This window comes from Alosa sapidissima, chromosome 12 (assembly GCF_018492685.1).
Source record: "Alosa sapidissima isolate fAloSap1 chromosome 12, fAloSap1.pri, whole genome shotgun sequence".
NCBI classification, from domain to species: Eukaryota; Metazoa; Chordata; class Actinopteri; order Clupeiformes; family Clupeidae; genus Alosa; species Alosa sapidissima.
The window spans coordinates 26121865-26148788 of NC_055968.1; the positions used below are offsets into that span (position 1 = coordinate 26121865).

Sequence of the window (26924 nt, forward strand, 5' to 3'; positions counted from 1 at the left end):
GTTCAGCCCCACAAAATCAGTTATGTTTTGATGTGAAACTTGACCTTGTAACACAGCCAATCTTGGGTTGTATGGCATGGAACTTGCTGTGACTGCTTAAGGCTATATGTCTGATGCAACGGCATTGATTTACATGGTTAATCTGGCCTGCTGATCTCACTGCTTGGCCCCCTCATTGCTGCTTGCAGCTATATTTATTTTTACAATTGCATATATTCCAAATAGCTTGCAGTATTAACACTTTAGATGTTAAAGTTTTGTTCAGTGAAAACACACAAATTGGCAAAACACCCACTGACATAAGTAAACCCTTGACGCAAAAAAAATGAACGAATGGCCATATTCTCCAGCACAATTTCCTTTATTAGAGAAAAAGAAATTCAAAGTATACCACAGGATTTCCATGGGCAAATCCACCAACGTTCTCCCTAGCCTGCAGCTGCCTGTTGCGAGTCGTTCCTTTACATCAGGAAAGTCTTCTTCCTGTGCAGAACCTGAATTAGCCAAAGACAGTGACATGGTTTTTAAATGGTCAACACGGACATGACTCAAAATTAGAAAATGTTATAAAACAAGTTCAAACCATCACTTTGAACATTGAGCTTTTCTCTGCACACATAGAACAAATAGGCCTAGGCCAGCGGTTCCCAAGCTTTTTTTCGCATTCCAGGCATCATGTTTAATTAGCCACCCTACATAACAAATAACAAAATCAAAATGTGCAACTGGTCTATTAGCTCACTCTTTTAAAAAAAAAAAAAAAAAAAAGTGTGGAGAACATTAGACTGGTTAGATGGCACCTCACTGCAAACCACACACTGTTGCTTTGGGCAGTGTCTCCCAATCCACGTGAAGCCTAGGTCTATATGCCTCATCATAGGCTACATTTTGGGGTTTTTTCGCAGTCTTTTCTGTCTCCTTTCATTTATCTCCCTGCGCTCCAGCTCCATCATTCCCCCCCCCCCCCCCCCCCCCTCATACCATCGTTACCCATCTCCTGCTGTTTCTCACGCTTCTCTTCAATCGCTTTAATTAGGCCTTTTGGACAGTGTCCCTGTTTTTAGCCAGTTTTCCATGTCTGCATAGCCTTCTATCTAGCCTCTACTTCCACGAAACTAGCACGCCAGATATTCTGGCTGCCCGCAGGAAATCACATGCATTGTGGGTAGCATATTTTTTAAATCAAAACACAGCCTGCTATAGAATCCTTTAATTTCACGTTTCAATATTATAACCCAATTCAAAATTATTATTTTTGAATAATTCTATTCATTAATTTGTCATTTTTAACACCTTTCCGACATTGCCCTTTTCATCTCACGTACCCCCTAGTGGCAGCTCACGTACCGCTCCACAGTTTGGGAATCCCTGGCCTAGGCTATGGATGCTGCATTCCCAGAGATGGGGAGTCGAGTCTGAACATATGAGCTGCATGTCCTTTGCTATAATGTGCAACGTAACGAATGCGCCATGTACGCGCACTCGCATGATTTCATAGACCATGGCGACAACAAGTCTTCCCGGAGTTGTGCCTTTTATCATTACTTTCAGTTACAATAACTTCATGCACTATGTAAATAAGCGAACAGCTACATGCAAAATATGTGGCACCAGGATAAATTATGCCAGTTCAACGTCTAATTTCACCAGGCATCTCAAAACGCACCCAGATAGGCCATTCAATTACTAATGAAAGACATTAAACTTGGCATAGTCACGGATACCAAGCTAACAATCGCAAGTGTTGTGCTAATGCTGGGAACGGGCAGATTGCATCTTTATAGTTGGCCATATGGTGACAGACTTAGGTTAATATTTCACTAGGTCAGAGGGCTCGAGGGATGAGTTAAGTAGCTGAAGATTAGACTATACAGTCTTAAAATTGAAGATCCAATGTAAGTTCTGGATGTAAACAAAATTAGGCTAGCTCCATGAGTTCAAATCCACTCTTGGTTGCCCAAATTTTATTTCAGGAAAAAAAAAAAAAAAAAAAAATCATTCATTTGGGACCAAATCGACAATCAGTTAAATTTTAGTAAGACCAGAAAATGCCATTTACAACTGAATAGCTTCTAGCATATAGGGGTGTGCATACAACCAATTCAAAATAAAGTGTATTATTTGCGTTGTCAACACTGCTATTTTGAGGGTGCATCTTCAAGAGCAGATTGACAAAACGCCTTTCATCTTTGTTACAGTCCTTGGCAACGAGTCATTAGCAACATAATGCAGTGAGTCATTAGACCGTAAATTCGGAGTGGTCTCCCCTTTTATTTTCTGTTGATGTTATCATTCCTTCAGGGAGCACATTTTTTCTGCCATGCAGAAAATAACTATGCATGAGCTGTACACATACAATTTCCAGTGGCAAATATACCTTGGCTTGGTGCACACAAGGACGCCTTGCTCAATCCCCCAGGTCAGGAGCAGAGTCAGATCTTATCCATCAGGATCAAAGAAAGGCCAGTTAACCTGCACAAAGATGAAAAAACATTGATTCAAAATGCATATTTACATTTGTACACTTTACATGGCTTTAACTACTAATTATCCCAAGTTAAACATCTAAACAATGCACAAAACAGTGTATATGGCAGAAGTGAGGACAGGCTAGAGAAGGGGAAATCTGATACATTTTTTTAAACGCCAGTTCAGTGATGCATCTACAGTAACAAGCAATGAAGATGTGCTGACTACAAGCCGTCAAGGAAATAGGGAGCATTCTTGAACATTAAGAGACCATAACTTGGGCACTTCAGGAGTAGTTTGAAAAAGGAAAAAAAAAAAAAAGTCCAATTGCTTTGATCTATCAGCAAGATATTGAGGTGTACAGGGCATATTTCAGAGGCTTGCTGTGCGCATGTTTTGTTTCTGAACATTTCCCACACTTGGGACAGTCATTACGTTACAGGACATGCATCGTTTAGGAACATGGTGGAAAAAAACATGGTGGCTTTTTTTGGAGCTTTTAAGAGTAGCAAGATGGACATTAAAATGAGAACGGATTGAGGAATGCGAACAGGAGAGCAAAAGTGGTTACCTCACGTTACAGGCCTATCTCCATATATGAACTAGCCAAGAGAGCCAGCTTTCATCTCGTGTCGGTAGGCACACGCGTTTCACATGTCGGTAGGCCAAAACACTTCATTCTCCAAGGACTTTGTGGATTTCCAAAATGCAGATTTCTTGGACGCAATGAAGCATTACACAGAACCAGTGCCAACTCAATAGTTCTATTACTACAGCAACATTATATTTGGGTGTTCTTAAAGTACTCAATTCCAGCCCACCCACAATAGAGTATCAAGTAACCTAAAGCCTCACTGGAGACTGTGACAAACCTTACCACTACTAACTAAATCCTGAAACATCCCAGCCACCCTTTACAGCTGCATTCAGATTAATGAAAACCCCTTAACTACAATGTAAGAAGGCAAAACCTGTCTGAGACAATTAGATGACTTTTTGAGGCACAACAAGATCAGTTTTTTCCAATGGCTTGTTTAATAGGCTCCATGAAGCCAAATTTTACAAAAGAAACTGTAAAAAGAAATAAATTTTTCTTAAGAGGTGTTGGTACACAGGACAGTTCACCTCAGAAAGAACAAAAGTGGAGACAATTTAAGAGGTTTTATATTTCAAAGTTCAATCCACCAAAGAGCATACTTTTAAAAATTCATGTTTCAAAGAGTAAAGAACCTCGGGCCACCTGAGGCAGTTTGAATTCACCAGAGGTTGTTTCCCCAGAGAAAGTTCACTCTTTGCTTACTGAATATTTACAACTCTTTAGCCATACCAAGGAGGTCTGCAGGAGACTGGCAGTCCATGACAGCATGCCCACCTTGTTACACTAAAGGTATGCATTACAGACAGGAAGTCGCACAGAACACATCACAGCTAGTCTAGCTTCATTCGAAGATATTGTTTCAATTGATTTTCCTTCAAAGAGCAGGGTCAACACGAATATTCCAGTTCAAGACTACAAAAAAAATAAATGTACTTGTTGCCCTGCTGCGATTGGTCATTCTGAATGGTGGGTCAAAGGACAGATTTTAATTTAGAAGCTATTCGGCTGTGATGAACAAGAGCATTTCACTTACAGCTTAAAACACATTTCAGCCATTTAAAAAGAAAATTAATTCTTTACCCTCTGTGTTCTAGTAAACACTACGAGGGGAAAATTGAACTAAAGGTACAAGAATTTTCATGGTCATTCATGTTTACAACAACTAAATACTACAGGATCTCACACTGCCTTGCGGATGGAGACCCTGAAAATTATTCAACACAATAAAAAAGGACTCAAAAATTCTGTTGTATGACTGATGGAATACTGGAACCAGGAAACACCATAAAAAAAATCTTCGAAGAGCGCATCTTTTTAAATACAGCCAGCGCAGGGATGATCTTGGTATCAGGAAGTTTTTTTACTCGTGTGTAGCTGAGGACAAAAAGTAGGCAAAGGTGTAAAGGCACTGCAGGATTCGGACATTCTTTTTTCACACAACGAACTGTAACCAAAGAGCAAGGAGTGCCTTCACTAGAGGCTCATATGGATGAGGTACTGAAGTAGGTCACTAAAGATGCGGGGAATGAGTTTCAACACCTTCCTCATGGGTGACAGACTTTTTTTTAAACTCCCTCTTTTAGCAGTGGTTGGACTGAACATACAGGCTACTTCCAATCAGGACGGATGGAAAGGGACAAAGGACTGCTCGAGTCTGGTGAGGACTTTACCCTACTGCGATAAAAGCAACTGCACAATTAAAATCTTGGATACATACCATAACTGTCGTAGCTGTCTCTGTAGGAACCGCCCTCGTAACCTCCCGAACTTCTGAAACAAATAATTTGGTCATTTTTTATGGGAAATTCCTAGAACACTAGTTGTGAATGCACTTTGTTTGCAACTTGTACGCCTCAGCCACGCAAATGAGATGCAAGATGTACACCAACCTGCTCCCCCTGTAGCCGCCACCGCCGCCACCTCCTGACGAATATCCACCGCTGCTCCTGTAGCCGCCGCCACCGCCGCCGCCATAGCTCCTGTCCCCGCTGCTGTAGCTCCTTTCTCCGCCACCATATGATCTGTCACCACCATAACTTCTTTCGCTGCTGCCGCCATATCCCCGGTCTCCCCCGTAGCTTCTTTCTCCTCCGTAGCTTCCACCTCCTGGTAAAGCATAACCACAGGCAGACAAGGTCAGGGGTCACCATGAACAGGACAAATCTAATTCTTCCACTTGATGGCTACACATCTGATGGCTTAGATTTCATTGGACTTGCATCAACATTGTCGTTTTGCATGCAGGTCAGTTCAGGACTTCAGGCCTGGACTTCCTGCACTGTAGTAGGATATTGGTCTGATATTGGCCACATTTATTATTAACAAAAAAGTGAACAGCCACACAAACTCAGAACGAGCAAAAACAGAATTCAAAAAATGGATTGAATACAGAATTAGAGGTCTTAGCCTCACCTCTACCTCTTCCACCACGGAATCCTCCTCTGAAGCCACCTCCACCTCTCCTGAAGCCTCCACCAGACCTGCCTCCAGACTTTCCAGCCTCGTCGACTCTGATCATTCTGCCATCTACAGACTACAGAGAGGTGCATGTTATAGCAAGAGCAATGCAACAGAGGTGCATGTTATAGCAATGTCATTTAAGGATGTTGTTCACTAGTGGGAAATGTGGACTTACTTTGCCATTCATTGCAAACATTGCATCCTTGGCATCTTCTGGATTTTCAAAAGTAACAAAGCCAAAGCCTCTTGACCGGTCTGTCTCCCTGTCTCTGATTACATCGACTGTAACAGAAGAGAAATTGAACACACAAATCAGGATTTAGGTGATCCAATCATGTATAATTTAATAATGTACTGAATCATACATCTATATCTACATACATACACACCTTTTGAGATGGTTCCATATTTGGAGAAAGCTTCTTCCAAAGACTGCTCATTTGTATCATAGCTGAGCCCACCAACGAAAAGCTTTCCTTCGTCAGACATAATTTACCTGTGCGGAAAAATGGAGGGAAACTCAATACATATTCATCGAGACTCTCGTCGAGATTTTTTATGGCTTGTTCAACTCTGGCAAAACTCCAGTCACAAAAAAGGGTAATTTTGCATGCCAAATTAGATTACTTGGGCTAGTCATTTAGCACACTACTATGCGAATGGAGTCGTCAACTTGACCTTATGAATTAACAATCAGCATTTAGTTGGTGATACAAGCATAAAATGTACAGGCAGTTCACTTTTAGAGCTGCTTAAGAAATGAATGTCTTCAAAACACATTAATGCTTGTGAAATCTGACGCTTGCAAACCTAAGTGACCAATTCAGCCAAATGTGCAGTAGTTGCCCCACTATAGAGGATTTGACACAAAGTCATTCCCAAAACTTAAAACATGAACAATCCCACTTCTGTTTAAATCGAATTTGCTTCCTTTAATGTTGGCTGCAATAACTAGGACTGGTTATTTACTAGATATGCCTGCATGTCCTAAACAAGTGCAAATCTGATGCACATCCATTTAAATTTTGACAGACATCAATCCAATCACAACCAATTCAAGCATAGGGGACTGAAAAAGACTGATCCACTGGCCTAGTCTCACTTGTGTTAAGTGGCGGCCTCTTTACTCCTCCCATCCTTTTAGAGTATAAAAATAATAGTTCGCTTCCAGGGATTTCCCATCCAACCATTCAGAACTTAAAAGCAGAGGTGATATGCCTCAGAACTAAATGCTAGCAATCTTAAAATGGTGGCACGCATTTCCTCCTTTCTGTGTCCAATCTCCTTTACGCAACTGACAAACACCATTCCGCCATGACAAGTCTGTGCTTATGACGCTACCTACAGTAAACACTTTGAAGCTCATTTTATGAATAAATTCATAAGTATTTTTATTATCTGAGAAAACCAAGCAATAATGGCAAACAAAAGCAGAAGTCGAAGGAACTTCGTTAACCACCACGTGTGCAACGCCCGTTAATGTGTGGCCCGCAGCCATTTTCTGCTTGCTAACGTTAACGTTAATAATTTCAACCAATTCAGGGTTTACCATAAACATAGAACACATTCAACCATCCATAGTGTTAAAGTTGCACTTTAAGACAAACAAACATGCAAGAAGCTAAAAATCTTTAAGTTTATTTTTTATCGTCACCACATGCGCGCCTTATCTACATTCACCAGAAATAAACCCGAAGCACCAACCCCATTCCTTTGTCATGCTGCTATGTGGGTCAGCTCATCGCAGCCATTTTGTTTCACAAAATATTAAAACACGATTTTCTTGGCACGACTAAAACGATTAACAAATGAACACTTCGGGGAACCGCACCAAATAAGGGTCTTTTACAATATAAAATGTACACCCGTTTTCATGCTTAAGCAGAATAGCATTTCCACAGCTTGGTTCCGATTAGCGCTGCTTGGTATCTCGTAGGCCAATGATAGCTAGGTTAGGTTAGCCAGTCCTGCCGTTTGTTAGCATACCATGTTAGCAAGCTACTTGTTATTAACACATGACTATCGCTGTATAACTATAGCATTTTAATAAGCAACTTCACCCCCACCACACATTGTATTTGTTTGTACTCATATTGCGCAAAATGAGACAAAGCAACAACCCGTTGCTGGTACTCACCTTTGTGATGAACAGGAGGCTCTTAGTGAATGAATTGACTTCGCAGGCAGATAGCTAACGAGGAAATGGCGGAAGAAGCGACATCACAGGCTTATAAGAATAACGTGACGTAAACAGCCACGCCCAGAATGTTTATTATCAGTATTGCTTAATCACGTTTTATAATAAACTGAAAGCTTTAATGAACAGTGTTTTTTTTGTCCGACACTCATTGGAAAAAACATCCCATGCATATAGCATTAATTCATATTTCGAGTTTTACAGTTGAGAGCTTTCACATAAATTAGGTTGTTTAAAGCTAGCCTTACAGGCACTGACTTTACGCGATTACAAGCCCATAACATTTTTGTCACATTCAGCAAACATCTCACGACCACTAGCTGCCCATTTCGTGAGTACCCTACACACACACACACACACAAAAACTAAAACTAAAACGAAACCCTGCGTTGAAGTTCTTATGGAATACCGTAGGGGTGAGCTACCTCTTTGGTGTTTCGTTTGGTTCTTGGTTCATAAAATGCAGGCCCTACGGTTTTTGTACAAAAGCATCTGATAATACATTGAAACAAACACAAACAAACGCTATTTACTACAAAATCCATAGCTGCATCTTCAACCAACGTGAGTGAAGGTGGATATGTGAGTATATTTAAGCTATCATGCAGCTATCCACTCCGTCGTGAATAACATAGGGCAGGTTTTTTTTTTTTTTCAGCCGATGAGGTGTTGTCTCGGGAACAAGGGTCTTTTAGACTTGCAAGCATGCAATGGGCTCTTTGCACGAAAGGCTTTCAGGCCGCTTTGTTTCCGGTGGAGTGTTGTAACGGCACCTTCTGTTCTTTTATTTTGCTCCAAAATCTTCACTCCGACACTGAATACCTTGTTTTCTCAACAACAACCATTTTAACTCGCTCAAATCCTTCTTTATCGTAACGTGCTGATTTACTAGGTGCACCCTGGGTGCACCACCCAACCGGGTCCATGTATTACATTTCCTGGATCAAGCACACCTGCCGAAACAAAGAGCCTATTCCCCCTTTTCAATTCACGTATTTTACCAAACTCATGAGTTGCATTTGGAACGTTGCAGAGGTCAAAACATTTGCCCCGTGTGAGGCTCGAACTCACGACCTTCAGATTATGAGACTGACGCGCTGCCTACTGCGCCAACGAGGCTTGGGGGACTAGAAAAAAATGACGTTCAAAAACGTAATTAAACTACGATGTTCTGTCCGATATAATTTTTTTCGTTTCTGCGAACCGCATCAATTCACCACCTGTCCTGAAACGACCACAAGGCCGGGGTAGCACAGCACAACTAGTTCGTTTAGTTGTGCTGTGAGCAAATGTGCAACATTCACTATCACTTCTTGTTCGTGGTGCAGCCATCTATCCTGCTATCCGATCTGGCGACAGCCTGTAGAAGAAGCATTTCAGTCAAAGTTAGTGTACTAACCAGCTATAACATGTTTAGTTGCGCTGTTTCTCCACTCTCAGTATTAAGCAAACAAATACTCTGATGGGTTTTGTTCTTGTCGCCCTCCCAGAAGAGACACACACACACACACACACACAAATACCGGCAACGCAGTTTAACTTAAATATCGATAAGAATGCGCTCGCTACCGCGACATTTTGAACGGCTGATTTTTTAAAATTCTGGTGAATAGCCTATTTAGTCTTTAATTTGTATCTCATATAAACAGATTGATTGTAATTAAAAATCAAAGAAGTAGGCTATCATCTAAAGGGGGGGGGGGGGGGGGGGGGGGCACAATGAATACCCCCCCCCCCCCCCCCCCACACACACACACACACAACATTTACACTACGCAACAAAACCGCTCAGTTTCACCTACAAATGCCTTACTTTTCACCTCAAACCCCTTATTTAATAGCAAACATGACATATGACATATTACAGAACTGTTAATCATAGAACTGATTTTAATATTTACAGATATCTAGGCTATATTTAACATTTATTTTCTATGTGGCCTGTTATGAAATCATGTATTGAACAATTTAAGCACATTTCAGCTTTAAGAAACTCAAATAGTCTACATGCATGCTTAGCATTTTGTGATCATTAAGGCTACTTTGACAAACTCTTAGTCAGCTGATTTTAATATTTACAGATATCTAGGCGATATTTGTAACATTTATATTGTATTTGGCCTGTTATGAAATCTGTTATCAAATTGTTCATGTATTGAACAATTTAAACACACTGTGAAACCTGAAGCCCAAAGTTGGAGACATGCATTTAGACATTGCTGCAAACGTAAAACCGGATTACTCTGGAATGGCTAACTGTACATGGGAATGCTTTACACCTTTGTATTCGGTAAGGTCTGCTGTTTCTTCTGATATATGGTTTGTCGTGTTCGGGGAAAATTCGTGAAGTATTCCACCGAGATGAATGGGTAGGGAGATGGGCGCAGAATGTAACATGAATAAATTAAAAGCCGTTTACCACAACAACTTGCGGCAAAGAATGGGTGAATTCGCATGCACTTTCTTTCTTGCCGTGTGCTGTCACATTCTCCACTGTCACTAAAAGACAGGCTAAATTAATTTGCGTTGTGAATGCTAAGCTTAATTTGACAGGCCATAGGCTAATAAAAATCGCTAGTCGGATGCAAAGCAGAATATAAGGAAGGGCCACCAAGGCCAGAGACCCACAGTGGCCTGTGAACCTCCGATTTTCAAAGGGACATCACGGCCAACGCAAGGGACAACGACGTGGCCGCCGTAAAATTCCCACCCTGCTTATAAACAGTTAAGGAATGACCAATGTTAACAAACTAACTGGCTAGATCACCTTAGAAAGCTAACATGCACATTAGCTAAAAAACAAACCTTATTCAAAACGAGAATAATACAAACACTAACACTACAGTTAAAGGTCTTTATTTAAACCAGCAACAAGAATCTATATTACATCTAGTAGCCTATAACCTTTATGGAAATATAGCTAAGCCCTCTCTACTTTAGTATGAAACAGCAAGTGATGCACACAGTGTGGTAGGGGTAGGGGTAGGGGAACACTGCTGCTCTGGCATTTATACTATCCAACCAGCAAATCAGCACCCTCGAAATTCAGACAGGACAAATTAGAAAAGTGTGATTGGCAGATTCAATAGCTGTCAATTAAAATTGACCAATAAGGTGGGGCAGAAGAAATATTTGGGGGGGCATTGCCCCTCTCAGCCCTATTCTAGATCCGGCCATAGACCTCTGAAGTTCGCCTACAAAAAAGAACCAAAACAGCCATCTTTGCCCATATAAGGAGATCCAGTTGTTAATTGAAGCTAACTACCTATGGCAAGTTGCATTGCAAGTTAGCTCTGGAGTAGCATAATTCTAAGTGTGCCGCCTTCACGTACCGGAGATCACAGTATCCACTCGAAGGCAGAGGACAAAATTGTGTTCAGGAAAACGTCTGCATTTCAGACTTTTTCATCCCCGCAAGAGTTTAACAGGTGCGATAATTCAAAATCCCCATGTTATTTTCCCATAGGAAAAAATCGGCAGATACCGGATATCAAAGATGGCAGCTTTTTTGTAGGCGAACTTCAGAGGTCTATGCTAGCTGGTAGGCCTACGGGTAACTCGTTACACCCAACTCCGTTCATCACGAGCAAAGGTGGGGTGGTGTGTATGGTAGGACCCATCTGTTTTCCCCCCAGCTGTTTACTGTCGAAAACTGGGCCTTTAGCTTGACAACTGCAACTGGTTACCTTGTTATGCAACAGTGCAGGACAGTTGTGATAGTTGTGTAGAAGGTTAAAGACATCATATTATGCTTGGGGGGAAATGGCTTTGCTGTGGAACAGCTGACACAGGGCTGCATGTAGGCCTACTGGGGCACCTAGCTTGATATGGTGAACCATCTCCTATATCACGCAGTAGAGGTTATTGATTCATTGGTATTGTGAGAGGCTATTGTAGAGGCTAGTAAAGGCTAATTCATTGGTATTGTGAGACATTACGGGCTCTATTTTAATGATCTGAAACGCAAGTATCTTTGCGCAAAACGCAAGAAGCTTTGTGGGCTTCTATCTCACATTCCCTTTAACAACAGGTGCGCTTGTTCCATGGTGGATTGCTATTATGATGGCGGATTTGTCAGGTGCAGCCAGGAGCGGTTCAGTTTGCTATTGATTTTTCTTTTTGACAAAATGTAAATACAGAAATGTCACAAAGACATAATTTCCGATGTTTTGAATCACTATGAATGCATGGTAATATTTTTGCAATGTTCTTCTGTCAGATAAGCTCTCCTCTCCCGTGCTGTTGCTTGGGCATTTGGGTTAAATGGCATCGGCATATGCAGTTCAACATCACATCTCCTTAGGTCCTCTAATATTTCCTCATTCATGTCATCAACACATCCATGACTCATGGAAATGTTGTGTACGCTAGGTTTATGCTTATTTTCCCACATCTTCATGGACACCACAATGATCCTCGTATTTTTCCTTGTAATTATGTATGATTTGCAGAAATGGGAACTGCTGCGTCCGTGTACTGTATATGAGAGGAGCAAAGTGTATGTGCTTTGTGCACACGCTACATTATGGCCAAGCAGGTGTACGGCCATATACACTGTGCTTACCATCAGGCAACTCAACAACGAGAGACCATTTCCTCTATATGTGTCTTCACACCAAGTTGACCTACTATAACTTCCCAACTCTGCACAGTATCCCATTAACTGCATGACAGTAGACTATTTACAATATTTTCTGTAAAGCAAAGTTTGTAAAGACATTATCAAAATCAACTTAATGCACAAACAACTTTTGTTTGAGCAGGAGAGAGAATAACAACGCACAGACGCAGCAATTACAGAAATTGTAGGGTACTTGCTACTTTCTTTTACTATCTATGATTGCTGGTTATCAGCACACAATAAACTGATTTAAGCTAATTCACTAACTCAAGACTTCAAGGCCATCATGGATATAAAACGTTTTTGAAAACAATGAAAGGATGGAGGGAGAAAAGGATGGAGGCAGCTGAACCGCCCCCAGGAGCGCAAGAGGGGTTTTAAAGGTGCCATGTGTAATGTCCGCCAAAAAATCAATTCATACTCCACATTCCATAAAAGATGGGGGCAGTATACCTCCAGTAAGTGAGTTGGTCTACCCTAGAGTAACAACCGAGAAACGTGTATTGCAGTTTGGCTGGCGGTTATGTTGCCCGCATACCGCCTCCCATGGCCGAAACTGGTATTATGACACCTGTCGGGCTGTGGCTAGTAATTTAGCATGCTAATTCAGGTTGATATCTCTGCAGCACTATACCTTGTCATTTTTTTAATGACATCATCACTCTTATTTCTTCTCATTCTTTTGATGCGTGTAGCTCATTTTTTGGATATTTTTACATCAATTCTTACACATGGCACCTTTAAGATTGCTTTCAGAGATGAGCATTGTAAGGCTCATTTCCATACAGAACTACCCAGGTAAAAAGGGATAGGTACAGGAACGCCCCTCTTCTTTTCTTTTCAATTGTTCTTTTCAATTCAATTCTTCTTTTCAATTGTTGTGTCTCCACTGCTTACAGGACCTATGCAATAGGGCTGCACAATTAATCTTAATAAAATCACTATCTAACCGCGGTGTGAAACATCATGGTTAATAAATCGCGAAGGCTCCCCTACACCGTGTTTCCTTGACACTCATAAAAACGTGCATGGTTTATATCAGTCAAAAAAACGTCTGAAGTCTGTATGCTGTATGGGACTATTTTGATCTCGACGAAACAGCACAACTTGACAGAACACCGGAAAAAGTTGCTGCCAAATGAGCTAATACCTCAAACTTGCGGCAACACCTGCAGGATCACCATCTAGCTTTACACGCCCAAATAAAGATAGCCTCATACAAAACAACCAAGTGAAAATATGTTAGTACCGAGTGGGGTCGAAAATCGATTGCACAATCGATTGGACCGACCAACACAAGTTTCAAAAAGTAAAATAGGGAATCGATTTTAACCAAATATGTACACTATTAATTTTAAACAAATTAAACAAATAAAAAAGATAGATGTAACAAAACTCACAAACAAGCAGAAAAACAATTTGTTTGACATTTCGATTCGTAAACACAGCTATGTTGAAGCCTGCAGTAATGTTTTTCACTGATGTTATAGCAGTCCACTCTGCTTATTCCAGTAACTATATGCATGTGACAATAAACCTCCTTGTATCCTTGTATCCTTATTGTTTTTCGGGAATGTTGCACTCCTGTTTGTCATTGTGCACGAAACTTCACGCCAATAAATTATCAGAAATATTGCTGGCTTGTGCGACTTCAAGCGCCCTCTTTACGCTCGTCCTAATGCCTGTTAGTTGTCCGTGGATTGGCCTATATTTGGCGCTGAAAATGGAAACGTCTTTAGACATGGAAAATCGATTTTACAATCGATTCAATAAACACTTATGTCTCAAAAATCGAACAGGATTTTTTCACAAAAGTGACAGCCCTAGTGGCGAGTTATTAAAGTAATGCTAAGGGCGCTTTATTAACCGTCTCTGCTAATACATTAAATTAGGGGAATTGAAACGCATTACAATCAATGGCATAGCGGTTACCAGGGTTCCCACACCTTGGTTAAGATCAAATTCAAGGACCTTTCAAGGACTTTCCAGGCCCAATATCCTCAAATTCAAGGACCTAATGTGTCGATAAATTTCAAGCGCGGGCATGGTTAAATCATGTTACCTCAACAGACCAAGGATACCTTGTCGCAGTTTTCTTTTATTTTTGGTCATATGACAAATGGTAGCCCTATTCTATTTTTGATGTTTGTATTTTGCATAGAGCTGAAATAAATTTTTCCTAAACCATATGTTAAACTAAATATTTGGGCAACAAACACTACATGCGGGAAACACGCAGAAATCATGCTGGCCGTGTAGTTCTAGCCAACGTAAATCAGGCAAACGCATATAATATCGACAGAAGTGGTGGCGAAATAATGGAAACATGTTAATAAGCGGACGGAATTCTATGGAATTTTTTCCTTTAAAAAGAAATTCAAGGACTTTCAAGGACCTCCATTAATTTATGTCTGTTTTCAAAAACTTTGAAGGGCCTAGAATTTTTTTTTCAGATTCACAAATTTTCAAGGATTTCAAGGACCCGTGGGAACCCTGGGTTACATCATGTTGTAGGTTAATATACTAGCTGTAAATTACCATCGTGCTACTTTTAGGAGTTTTGTAGACTAAGCCATATGTGATGCGTTTCAGTTATCAATAGCATTGTATTAAAAATGTTCTCAATTCAATTTCTATTTAGTCTATTCTTTTTACTAAAACTTCAAACAAACAGAGAAATATAAAATCAAATTACATCTAATTAAAATAAGCCTAATACATGTTGCAGAGGCTAATTTCCCATATTTCCATTATCTAATTCCAAAATAAATGTTGAAAGTCAGAAACGATACAAGAGAAATTTTAATGTAGCTGCGGCCCAATAGGTACTAACAAAATAAGAACAAAATCATAGCCTGGCCAGGGTCTGCATTAGACAATTTGAACCTTATAAATCCTGTTAGTAATGTTGTTCATACTAGATTTGCCAAGGTTCATTTACAGATAAAGAAAACAATGTTGCATTGGCCGGGAATCGAACCCGGGCCTCCCGCGTGGCAGGCGAGAATTCTACCACTGAACCACCAATGCATATGGTGCACTTGTTCATCCGCCATTTTAAAATTAATTCTTTCAAAGACTCTTCTTCGTTGTTTGGACAATTCACTCATGACTTCCAGTGGTATTGCTAGAGTTCATAAGCTCTCCAATTACGTGCATAAATACGGACCAATGCAATGGCTCTTAAGGGAATACATGGGAACGTCATTACATAATCACATCCTTAGGCTACCTATCCAGGTCCTCCTATGTCTGCATTAGAACATCTGAACCTTATAAATCTGTTTTCAAGTTTAGTATTGTTGGTAGTACTGGATTTGCCAGGGTTCATTTACAGATGCAGAGTAAAGAAATCAAATTAGATGAATAAATTTACCCCCTTCATAAACTTTTATTCATACTCAAAAATTTTCACATTTACAGTAGGATCTTATCTCTGACCACTTTCAAGCCATGAAATTTTAAATTACAACACCCTCCCTTTCACATCATGGGCAAGAGTACCAATAATTTAGTTATCCTGTGTCTGAGTAAAGAAAACAGTGTTGCATTGGCCGGGAATCGAACCCGGGCCTCCCGCGTGGCAGGCGAGAATTCTACCACTGAACCACCAATGCTTATGCAGACAATTCATGCATGTTTACAAAAAACATCAAGTAGCATTTAAGTAATAATGCAGAACACTGATGCAAAACTACATTTTCACTGAATCAATTATGAATAATCACTTATGAAAAGATACTCCTCGGGCCTCAGAAAAACCCAATTCAACAGATTAAATTATATGTTTTTCTCCTCAAAAAATCACTCCTCGTTAGTATAGTGGTGAGTATCCCCGCCTGTCACGCGGGAGACCGGGGTTCGATTCCCCGACGGGGAGATAATTCTTTTTAAAAGGGTGAGGTGCAGCAGTCTACAGCTGTCATCCTTCACCTCCCAATCCCCTACATCTTTAGTTGGTTTGCAAGACTGAAAATAATAGTTTCAAAAAGTAAAAAACAATGAAAAAATAATGAATGAAATAACAAATAATGTTTCCGCCCGGTTTCGAACCGGGGACCTTTCGCGTGTGAGGCGAACGTGATAACCACTACACTACGGAAACGATACATAAACATGAAAATAAACCATATAAAATGGCTTACGTGGCCTGTACTAAGCCAATGTTTTCATTCAGCAGGGAGATTATTGTGATCCACTTTTGCACAAACAAACTGACCTATAGTAACCTTATACATGGAGGCAGACTAAGAGGCAGAAAGCAGGCAGAAAGGAGGCAGAAAGCACCACAGAACAGCATAGAGCAGTGCTGTCCATGAAAAGAATAAAATGAGTTTTTGTGCTGAAAACTGCACCAATTCGAAATAACGATGGTTAGAGAATGTTCAATATGTTCAATATCCCTAACGGAATGCATATCTTCGCCAAAAATGACAAAATACGATGTTATATTAATAATGCAAATGAATGGCAAACTCTGAAATATAGCCTGAAATGAGATGTTATTATCATTGAGACAACAGGGGTATACAAAAAATTCCAATTGTAGCTTACAGCAGACGACTATTTAGGTTAAGTTTATAACGTTGTGGACGGCCACCTAGCGTCTTCTGCCCCACGGCTGCGCGCGCATCGAGTTCTGTAAACGGGAAACCCATGTATAGCCAGTGGCCTAACAACTACACACCGGGCCCAGGTGCAACACTGTGCCAACGGGCCCTATACCCTCATCATTTACAGCTTTTTTAGGCTTGACTTCAAAAGATCACAGATCAAAATATGTGCCAACAGAGCCAGCTCTCAGGGCTGTCCAATCACATGGTGCAAACTGCATGAAGTAGCATATTCCATTACTATGATATGTCTAGGGAGTATGGACACATACTCAGACAGACAAAACAAATTACAATTTGTTGTTTACAAATTGTAATTTGTTACATTACCTCTCACATCATGGGCAAGAGTACTAATAATTGAGTTATTGGCAAGAGTAAAGTAAAAGGAATTAAAATCTATGAGAACCATTTAGTCTCAATTTCAATCTCTCTAGGTCATAGGCTGTCTTTAATTAGTAATTGGGAAAAGTTTACAAACAAACAAACAGTCAGTGCGTGTGGGGCACAGGATGGCAGACCACCTCAACAACATGAGCTTATAACCAGATTTTGGAAATTAGCTAGAGGACCGAGAAGAGAAGCCGCATGCAAATAGAGCTTGGGATGCACCCAAAGTGTAGTTGTCTGCATAACTGTGTATTCTTATGCTAAAAAGGTTTCTGCTCTGGTGCAGGTTTCCGCCTGGAGACAGGAAAGCCAAACGACAGCCATCAATTATTGAATGGGCCACAGGACGAGTTCTGGGGCAAAACAGTCATGGGCAGACAGCCATTGAAACTTAATTATCACTTGCATTGTTAAAAGGAGCCCTTATTCAAACAGAAGGACAAAAGGCTCAACCTAATTTACACAAAGGGTCGTCTTACCCATAAAGAAATTGAAGCCAACCCCTTTCTCTATATACATACTCATACTTCTTGCTAATTGCTAATACTTTTACAGTAGCCTACGTCCCAACATGCTATAATATTCCTATAAAATTACTATAATATTTTTGTCTCAAAATACTAGAAGACTCCTACAGTTGTTTTTCGTAAGGAGTCATACAATTGTGAGGCTGCAAAAAAATGTGTGTTTGGTGTCATTCATTTTCTGCATGGCACTGTCTATTGGCTCGTCTACAGGAGCACCCGCCATGCGACCTTAGCAAATCTCTTTGCAGCTCTTTAATGCTGCCATGATCACCAGTGTTGTGGCCTCCCATGCCACCATGGTTCCTTTTACAACTTCCGGTAAGTGGCTTGCGTTTAACAACTCAGTGACCGACTCAAGCACTGCCTACCCTGCCCAACCCAGACTTCACGTATAAAGACAAACAACCACAAACTTATCTAACAGGCAGTATGAATAAAGTCTACTTTTAAGAACCTGTGACCTTACAGAGGGGGGAAAATCCCTTTTCTTTTATATTTGACATTTCCACAAGCTGAGAAAAAAAACTGTTTTTTTCATAGCATGTAACTACTCCTCGTTAGTATAGTGGTGAGTATCCCCGCCTGTCACGCGGGAGACCGGGGTTCAATTCCCCGACGGGGAGTCAATTCTTTTACAACTTCAACAAGCACTCTCCAGCAACAAAGCCTACCGAGCTTATGAATAATGTATATAAATACAATAGAACGACGGGAGACATCCATTTTGAAAACATGCTTGAACACTACATTCTACTAAGATGAGTAGAAAATGGCAGTCACAGACTGACTCTAAAATCAGTAGGAATTAAGTCACGGGCAGACAGCCATCGAAACTCAATTATCACCTGCATTGTTAGAAGGAGCCCTTATTCAAGCAGAAGGACAAAAGACCCAACCAGATAATTCACACAAAGGGTCTTCTTACCCATAAAGAAAGTGAAGCCAACCCCTTTCTCTAGAGGGTGTACATACTCATTCATGCACTCAGACATGAACCCTGTAAGACACCATTTTGAAAAAGCTGCCATCTTTGCCCATAAAAGGAGATCCGGGTGTTAACTGAGGCTAACTATCTATGGCAAGTTGCACTGCGTCTTAACATACCAAAGATCAGTATCCAATCAAAGGCAGACAACAAAGGTCTGTTGACAGACTGTTAACAGAGTATATCTACAGCTCTCATTTACTGTTATGGGCGCAGCAATCTTGGAATTTCGAACTCAGGGTACTCCCACCACGGTTCTTTTGCAACCTCCGGTAAGTGGCTTAGGCAAACAACTCGTGACCGACTCAAGCACTGCCTACTCTGCCGACCCAGACTGCACATATAAAGACAAACAACCACAAACGTAGCTAACAGGCAGTATGAAGAAAGTCTACTTTGAAGAACGTGCAACCTTACAGAGGGGAAAAAATGCCTTTTTTTTCATTGAGTGTACATACTCCTCGTTAGTATAGTGGTCAGTATCCCCGCCTGTCACGCGGGAGACCGGGGTTCAATTCCCCGACGGGGAGTCAATTTTTTTACAACTTGCACAAGCACTCTCCAGCAACAAGGCCTCCGAGCTTATGAATAATTTATATAAATACAATAGAACGACGGGAGACATCCATTTTGAAAACACGCTTGAACACTACAAAACTGATATCTAACAAAGTGTTATTAATCTTATATTAAGTGAAAAGAATGTAGTTGGTATTGTTTTTAGCCCCAAAAAAATGAATATTCCCAGACTTTCCATGTCTGGAATATAGACTTTCCAAAATTCCATGATATTCCAGAAATTCCATGACCCATGGCAGCCCTGTGACCTTCTCCACTTTTGAATTAAGTCATAAATGTGTGAAGATGAGTAGAAAATGCAGTATAAAAAATAAATCACAGACTGGCTCTAATCAGCATGAATTAAGTCCAACTCACAAAACACTTCACAGAGAGAAAGAGACTGCAGTTCTTTCCCCTTTGGCATTTCCACAAGCTGAGAAAAAAAATGCTGTTTTTTTTTTCAGAATAATCACTCCTCGTTAGTATAGTGGTGAGTATCCCCGCCTGTCACGCGGGAGACCGGGGTTCGATTCCCCGACGGGGAGATAAGCCTTTTGAAGCTTTAAATAATTTTCATTTAAACCATCCATTAACTGACCGACTGGGTTTGAGATAGATCGCGGTAATTAGTAAGAAGAAAAAGGAAAAAAGCTAGTTTCTTTGTTCTGCGAGCTAAGAAATGTCAGTCAATTTTTGTAAAGAATTTTTAACCTGGTTTTAACCAGATTTAGTTTTTTAAAGTTTATGCAAATCAGTGCATATTTAATTAGATAATGCCTAATTTTCACATTTAAACATTAAATTAAGGAAAAAAAAATTCTCTATTAATGTCCGTTATCAACTGACTAAATTTTTACCCTTATTCACCTGTTGTGTCTTGCTTTACCTGACTGACCAGGTTTATGAATTGAGATAGATGGATGTAATCAGCATGAATGAAATCCAACTGGCAAAACATGTGACTTCATAAAGAGTACAAACCTAGAGTTCCTTGGCACATTCAGCCAGTCGAGGAATTAAAACTCCATTTTTTTTTACAGCAAAATATGTACTCCTCGTTAGTATAGTGGTGAGTATCCCCGCCTGTCACGCGGGAGACCGGGGTTCGATTCCCCGACGGGGAGACACAATTTTTGAAACTTTAAACATACATGAACTGTCAAACCAGGTTTATTGAGTTATAAGCTCACAGAGCAAAGCTATATACATACTCCTCGTTAGTATAGTGGTGAGTATCCCCGCCTGTCACGCGGGAGACCGGGGTTCAATTCCCCGACGGGGAGTCAATTCTTTTGAGTTAATTCTTTTAAGTTGAACAAGCACTCTCCAGCAACAAGGCCTACCGATTTTATGAATAATTTATATATCTGCTCATGCAGTATGGGCCCTATTCTTCTTATTGCGCACCCCAAGCTGGCTGTACTTCCATTGACCTGTTTAAAGTTTAGAAGATTTGCAGAAGATATAATAGGACTAGATCATGTTCCAAATGGAAATACAAGTCTGTCTGCATCTCAACACAAAGTTTAGGACCTGATGCAGCCGCACGAAGGATAACAGCAGACTGTAGCAAGGAGTAAAAAGAAAAGGCAAATTGATATTCCACCCACAACCTGATCACATCAGTCATCCTCTCCCCACGGAAAGGTGGAAAAATTACTCTAAATGCCAACACTACATGCCACATGAGAAGTTTCTCAAAATGTTCATTACGTTCAATTACTGGACTCTGGCGCCACCTTCAGTATTTCAGTGCTCCCGTTTTTTTGAAAATCCACTCGATATATATTTCTTTTGCAGATTATCAAATCTTGCTAATAATAATTTCTAATAATTTCAATTCAAAAATATTATATTCATTGATAGTGATATGAATCTTACCCCAAAAATCCTTCAGATTACTAACTTGTAACACTCTGATGAAGGAGATGTTTTTTTGACCACATTGAAGCACCACTTGAAAAGCGATATTTCTGGGAAATTATATGTAATTCTAGTATTAACCAACCTTGTTAATAGCATTTACTACCATACTAAGACTATAATAATATGAAATTCCTGAAAATGTGCCATAGTGCAGTTGCAGGTCTTCACCCCAATTACAAGTGAATTAAGGACATCCTGAGCAACAGGAGGCAACATGTGCAGTTGACTCACTAATCACCAGCTCCATAAGGTTGTGTACCCTCACAGTATCTTAACTCTCTGTGCACCAGTGAATGCACCAGCCACCCCTCCAACAAGCTGGTTAGGCATGTTGATGACAACAGACCTAGGCCTCATCAAGGACAATGTTGACCCAGCCTGAGTCTACTGTGTCACAGCCAACATCATGGTACACAGAGAACAACCTGAAGCTTCACAGGAATAAAATGGTGGAGATGGTCAAGGAGTCCGGACATACTCACTCTCTTATCTTACAATACTCATCTATGATACAGTAACCAAGTAGGTGGAGTTATTCAAATTCTTTAGTTGCACCTTTGGCAACAACATGAAATAGAGGAGAAATGCATTATGATCAAGACACCATGTCAAAAGATTTATGCATAAGTATATATACACTTTTGATCCCATGAGGGAAATTTGGTCTCTGCATTTATCCCAATCCATGAACTAGTGAAACACACTCAGTACACAGTGAACACACAGTGAGGCAAAGCACACACTAATCCTGATGCAGTGAGCTGCCTGCTACAACAGCGGCACTCGGGGAGCAGTGAGGGGTTAGGTGCCTTGCTCAAGGGCACTTCAGCCGCTTCCTACTGGTCGGGGTTCAAACCGGCAACCCTCCGGTTACAAGTCCGAAGCGCTAACCAGTTGGTCATGGCTGCCCCAAAATATGCACACCATATTTTATGAACAGAAAGAACTCATAAAAAGTTTTGGAACTGCAGTGTGCATCAGGGTTCTGCTTGTCCATTTCAGTTCAGCCTTCAACACAATCATCCAAGACCATCTCCATGCCAAGCTTCAGCAGTTGCAGTTGCCCCATCCTATGTGGAAGTACATTACAGACTTCCTGACCAATAGGAAGCAGCAGGTGCAGCTGCCCCCCTCACCATCAGCTCCATAAGGTTGTGTACCCTCACGGTATCTTAACTCTCTGTGCACCAGTGAATGCAACTCCAGCCACCCCTCCAACAAGCTGGTTAGGTATGCTGATCACACAACAGACCTAGGCCTCATCAAGGACAATGATGACCCAGCTTGAGTCTACTGTGTCACAGCCAACATCACGGTACACAGAGAACAACCAGAAGCTTAACAGGAACAAAATGGTGGAGATGGTCAAGGAGTCCAGACACACTCACTCTCTTATCTCCCAATACTCATTTATGATACAGTAACCAAGGAGGTGGAGTTATTCAAATTCTTTAGTTGCACCTTTGGCAACAACATGAAATAGAAGAGAAATGCACTATGATCAAGACACCACATCAAAAGATTTAAGTATATAATATATACGCTTTTGATCCCTGCATTTATCCCAATCTGTGAATTAGTGAAACACACTCAGCACACAGTGAACACACAGTGAGGTGAAGCACACACTAATCCCGACGCAGTGAGCTGCCTGCTACAACAGTGGCACTCAGGGAGCAGTGAGGGGTTAGGTGCCTTGCTTAAGGGCACTTCAGCCGCTTCCTACTGGTCGGGGTTCGAACCAGCAACCCTCCGGTTACAAGTCCTAAGCGCTAACCAGTAGGCCACGGCTGCCCCAAAACATGCACACCAAATGTTATGAACAGAAAGAACTTATAACAAGTTTTGGAACTGCAGTGTGCATCAGGGTTCTGCTTGTCCATTTCAGTTCAGCCTTCAACACAATCATCCAAGACCATCTCCATGCCAAGCTTCAGCAGTTGCAGTTGCCCCATCCTATGTGGAAGTACATTACGGACTTCCTGACCAATAGGAAGCAGCAGGTGCAGCTGCCCCCCTCACCACCAGCTCCATAAGGTTGTGTACCCTCACGGTATCTGAACTCTCTGTGCACCAGTGAATGCACATCGAGCCAACCCTTCAAAAAAGCTGGTTAGGCACGCTGATCACACAACAGACCTAGGCCTCATCAAGGACAATGATGACCCAGCTTGAGTCTACTGTGTCACAGCCAACATCACGGTACACAGAGAACAACCAGAAGCTTAACAGGAACAAAATGGTGGAGATGGTCAAGGAGTCCAGACACACTCACTCTCTTATCTCCCAATACTCATTTATGATACAGTAACCAAGGAGGTGGAGTTATTCAAATTCTTTAGTTGCACCTTTGGCAACAACATGAAATAGAAGAGAAATGCACCATGATCAAGACACCACAACAAAAGACTTAAGTATATAATATATACGCTTTTGATCCCTGCATTTATCCCAATCCGTGAATTAGTGAAACACACTCAGCACACAGTGAACACACAGTGAGGCGAAGCACACACTAATCCCGACGCAGTGAGCTGCCTGCTACAACAGTGGCACTCGGGGAGCAGTGAGGGGTTAGGTGCCTTGCTCAAGGGCACTTCAGCCGCTTCCTACTGGTCGGGGTTCGAACCGGCAACCCTCCGGTTACAAGTCCGAAGCGCTAACCAGTAGGTCATGGCTGCCCCAAAATATGCACACCATATTTTATGAACAGAAAGAACTCATAAAAAGTTTTGGAACTGCAGTGTGCATCAGGGTTCTGCTTGTCCATTTCAGTTCAGCCTTCAACACAATCATCCAAGACCATCTCCATGCCAAGCTTCAGCAGTTGCAGTTGCCCCATCCTATGTGGAAGTACATTACGCACTTCCTGACCAATAGGAAGCAGCAGGTGCAGCTGCCCCCCTCACCATCAGCTCCATAAGGTTGTGTACCCTCACGGTATCTTAACTCTCTGTGCACCAGTGAATGCAACTCCAGCCACCCCTCCAACAAGCTGGTTAGGTATGCTGATGAAACAACAGACCTAGGCCTCATCAAGGACAATGATGACCCAGCTTGAGTCTACTGTGTCACAGCCAACATCACGGTACACAGAGAACAACCAGAAGCTTAACAGGAACAAAATGGTGGAGATGGTCAAGGAGTCCAGACACACTCACTCTCTTATCTCCCAATACTCATTTATGATACAGTAACCAAGGAGGTGGAGTTATTCAAATTCTTTAGTTGCACCTTTGGCAACAACATGAAATAGAAGAGAAATGCACTATGATCAAGACACCACATCAAAAGATTTAAGTATATAATATATACGCTTTTGATCCCTGCATTTATCCCAATCTGTGAATTAGTGAAACACACTCAGCACACAGTGAACACACAGTGAGGTGAAGCACACACTAATCCCGACGCAGTGAGCTGCCTGCTACAACAGTGGCACTCAGGGAGCAGTGAGGGGTTAGGTGCCTTGCTCAAGGGCACTTCAGCCGCTTCCTACTGGTCGGGGTTCGAACCAACAACCCTCCGGTTACAAGTCCTAAGCGCTAACCAGTAGGCCACGGCTGCCCCAAAACATGCACACCAAATGTTATGAACAGAAAGAACTTATAACAAGTTTTGGAACTGCAGTGTGCATCAGGGTTCTGCTTGTCCATTTCAGTTCAGCCTTCAACACAATCATCCAAGACCATCTCCATGCCAAGCTTCAGCAGTTGCAGTTGCCCCATCCTATGTGGAAGTACATTACGGACTTCCTAACCAATAGGAAGCAGCAGGTGCAGCTGCCCCCCTCACCACCAGCTCCATAAGGTTGTGTACCCTCACGGTATCTGAACTCTCTGTGCACCAGTGAATGCACATCGAGCCAACCCTTCAAAAAAGCTGGTTAGGCACGCTGATCACACAACAGACCTAGGCCTCATCAAGGACAATGATGACCCAGCTTGAGTCTACTGTGTCACAGCCAACATCACGGTACACAGAGAACAACCAGAAGCTTAACAGGAACAAAATGGTGGAGATGGTCAAGGAGTCCAGACACACTCACTCTCTTATCTCCCAATACTCATCTATGATACAGTAACCAAGGAGGTGGAGTTATTCAAATTCTTTAGTTGCACCTTTGGCAACAACATGAAATAGAAGAGAAATGCACTATGATCAAGACACCACATCAAAAGATTTAAGTATATAATATATACGCTTTTGATCCCTGCATTTATCCCAATCTGTGAATTAGTGAAACACACTCAGCACACAGTGAGGTGAAGCACACACTAATCCCGACGCAGTGAGCTGCCTGCTACAACAGTGGCACTCGGGGAGCAGTGAGGGGTTAGGTGCCTTGCTTAAGGGCACTTCAGCCGCTTCCTACTGGTCGGGGTTCGAACCGGCAACCCTCCGGTTACAAGTCCTAAGCGCTAACCAGTAGGCCACGGCTGCCCCAAAACATGCACACCAAATGTTATGAACAGAAAGAACTTATAACAAGTTTTGGAACTGCAGTGTGCATCAGGGTTCTGCTTGTCCATTTCAGTTCAGCCTTCAACACAATCATCCAAGACCATCTCCATGCCAAGCTTCAGCAGTTGCAGTTGCCCCATCCTATGTGGAAGTACATTACAGACTTCCTGACCAATAGGAAGCAGCAGGTGCAGCTGCCCCCCTCACCACCAGCTCCATAAGGTTGTGTACCCTCACGGTATCTTAACTCTCTGTGCACCAGTGAATGCACATCGAGCCAACCCTCCAACAAGCTGGTTAGGCATGCTGATGACACAACAGACCTAGGCCTCATCAAGGACAATGATGACCCAGCTTGAGTCTACTGTGTCACAGCCAACATCACGGTACACAGAGAACAACCTGAAGCTTCACAGGAATAAAATGGTGGAGATGGTCAAGGAGTCCGGACATACTCACTCCCTTATCTTACAATACTCATCTATGATACAGTAACCAAGGATGTGGAGTTATTCAAGTTCTCGAGTTGCACCTTTCTAAACAACATATAATTGAGAAAAAGAAAATCCACTATCACATAATTTTTTTTTAATTTTCCTGCAATTTCGTAACTTTGGAACTGCAGTGTATATCAGGGTTCTGCTTGTCCAAATCAGTTCAGCCTTCAACACAATCAGCCAAGACCATCTCCATGCCAAGTTTTAGCAGTTGCAGTTGACCAGTGAATACAACTCAAGCCACCCCTCCAACAAGCTGGTTAGGTATGCTGATGAAACAACAGACCTAGGCCTCATCAAGGACAATGATGACCCAGAGAACAACCTGAAGCTTAACGTGAATACATCCATGTAGAAATATGAAATTCCTGGAAAATTTGTAATTTACCTCCAGTGTGCAAAGACCAACACCACTATCTTCTCTGTCCAGTTGCCAGATCCCAGCCTCGAAGAACACCCAAATCCACTCCAGTGAGAACTGAGGGCAAAAGATACACAGAAACCCAAGAAAAGTTCCTCTCCAAACTTACCCCGGAGCTGGCGCAGCAGTGTCAAGACACCTTCTGCAACGTAGCATCCAGGGCATACAACTCCACTGCAGCTGAAAGAGGTCTTC

General features: G+C 41.6%; 1 protein-coding gene and 2 non-coding genes across 7 annotated transcripts; all 3 read right to left on the bottom strand.

The window, feature by feature from the left end:
• Positions 1-342: 342 nt before the first annotated feature.
• On the bottom strand, positions 343-7774 carry cirbpb (cold inducible RNA binding protein b). Of its 5 annotated transcripts, none has more exons than XM_042056746.1 (8): positions 7665-7774; positions 5917-6023; positions 5703-5809; positions 5480-5600; positions 4957-5173; positions 4785-4834; positions 2378-2472; positions 343-494 (listed from the first exon to the last, which is right to left on the bottom strand). In XM_042056746.1, the coding sequence occupies exons 2-7, from the start codon at positions 6014-6016 to the stop codon at positions 2468-2470; spliced, it is 600 nt and encodes a 199-aa protein (XP_041912680.1). In that variant the 5' UTR covers positions 6017-6023; positions 7665-7774; the 3' UTR covers positions 343-494; positions 2378-2467. The 5 variants fall into 5 exon arrangements, with proteins under 5 accessions (XP_041912680.1, XP_041912679.1, XP_041912677.1 ...); XM_042056745.1 differs by having other exon boundaries at positions 4785-4837; XM_042056743.1 differs by lacking the exons at positions 343-494; positions 2378-2472 and adding an exon at positions 3482-4441.
• A 996-nt stretch (positions 7775-8770) lies between these two features.
• trnam-cau lies at positions 8771-8843 on the bottom strand. The gene has a single exon. It is a non-coding gene; the product is annotated as a tRNA-Met (tRNA).
• Positions 8844-16377: 7534 nt separating this feature from the next.
• Positions 16378-16450, bottom strand: trnav-cac. Its single transcript has one exon. It is a non-coding gene; the product is annotated as a tRNA-Val (tRNA).
• Positions 16451-26924: the final 10474 nt, after the last annotated feature.